At 42.2% G+C, this 1,492-nt stretch overlaps 1 protein-coding gene across 1 annotated transcript; it reads right to left on the reverse strand.

The window, feature by feature from the left end:
• Nucleotides 1-558: 558 nt before the first annotated feature.
• F5B22DRAFT_612071 (uncharacterized protein) lies at nt 559-1,254 on the reverse strand. The gene has a single exon (XM_047975320.1). The coding sequence runs from the start codon at nt 999-1,001 to the stop codon at nt 774-776; it is 228 nt and encodes a 75-aa protein (XP_047829605.1). The 5' UTR covers nt 1,002-1,254; the 3' UTR covers nt 559-773.
• Between the last annotated feature and the right edge of the window lie 238 nt (nt 1,255-1,492).

Consider the following 1,492-nt stretch of genomic DNA (forward strand, 5'->3'; position numbering starts at 1 on the left):
TGGCGCGTATGGCGATGGGCTGGGTGGCTTGGACTCCGGGCCCGGCACCCATTTATAGTTACCCACCCTAACGCATATCCTATTAAGGGCTTAATGCTAGAAATACGGCCAATAATCCTATATTGGATTTCTTTTACAGGAGCACTTATCTTATAGCTATGTATAGTTCTTCGGCGGATTCCGTTGCTCCTTCAAATATACATTTATTCACCACCCCTCCCTCAGTCCCCATAGCACAGCATCATTAACAACCTATATCGTTATCTAACCCTCTTTTTAAAGGAAAGGCTCTTTTCCCACTATAACACTACCCTAAGGAGGCGCGTCACGCGCAACAATATACTATTCGTTAAGGGTAAATGCTGTTCATATAAAGTGGAATATACCTCCCTCTACCGAAGAGACTAATAGGTCTAATAGGTTTTTACTATCATTTTTTGATGAGCATAGGGTTGCCCACTTTACAGAAGTGGAATGTTTTAACGAGCTATGCGAAAGCTCCCCTTCAGCCGTATATAGCCGACCACCTACAACGTAGACCATCACAAGGTCTATCTTCTCCGGGGAGCCATACCCATCTTGCAGCAATACACACAGATGAAATAATGCCCAAATCCATGGCGACATAGTCTACTAGCTCCCAAAACCTCTTTTCACTATACTAGGAACGCGATAATAAAGAGCCATCTATAAAAGTATATAAGAGGCCATTTAACTAACAAGGAACGACCAGGTTCCACCCCTATGAACTAAAGGCAATAGTTAATGTACCATTAATAAGGTAGTTTAGGAAAAGGGGGGCAGGAATCTTCTACCCACCAAGATTTATCCTCTGTGGAGAGAGAAAAGCTATGTAGCGTACCACCCGAAACGCAGTACACATATAGGCTTACCCGTATTAATATAGCTGCTAGGCCGGACACGGATGAGTCGTTAAGCATAGCTGTGTTGGGAAGTAGCTGGCCCTCAGACCAAGGCTTGGAGACATGGTCGTTTCTCATCGTCTGCCATGTTTCCAATCGATGGGCCGGCCGTTTTCGACGAAGCTGATAAGCTATCCTTCCTTTCGAACGCTATATAGACAAGTCGAGATGCGCATCCGGCAAAGGCTAGGGACTATGGTATAGGTGTCCAGGCAATAGGGCAGCTACCGTTTATTAAGGTGGAACGTAGTGCGGACTTTACAAACAACCTACACCCAGACTTCTTCCCACAGATGTTTCCGACGCTTTTCCCATAGGGCAAAGGCGGCCCTAAAATAATAACTAATCTGAATTACTATCTATATAACTCTATAAAGCCCACCTGCAACCACTCGCTCACCTCTTAAGCTAAATATATATTGTAACAATATAGCGAACGATTTATAACCTATCTGGTTTTTTATTTCTTAATATTTAACATCCTATTAAAATCCTTTAACCGTTACATTAATATAATCTATATATTAAAGCGCTTTTTTAATAAGGTAAAATAGGTTTATATAAATTTA

Source organism: Xylaria bambusicola (genome assembly GCF_022495145.1).
Source record: "Xylaria bambusicola strain CBS 139988 unplaced genomic scaffold F5B22scaffold_29, whole genome shotgun sequence".
Classification (NCBI taxonomy): domain Eukaryota; kingdom Fungi; phylum Ascomycota; class Sordariomycetes; order Xylariales; family Xylariaceae; genus Xylaria; species Xylaria bambusicola.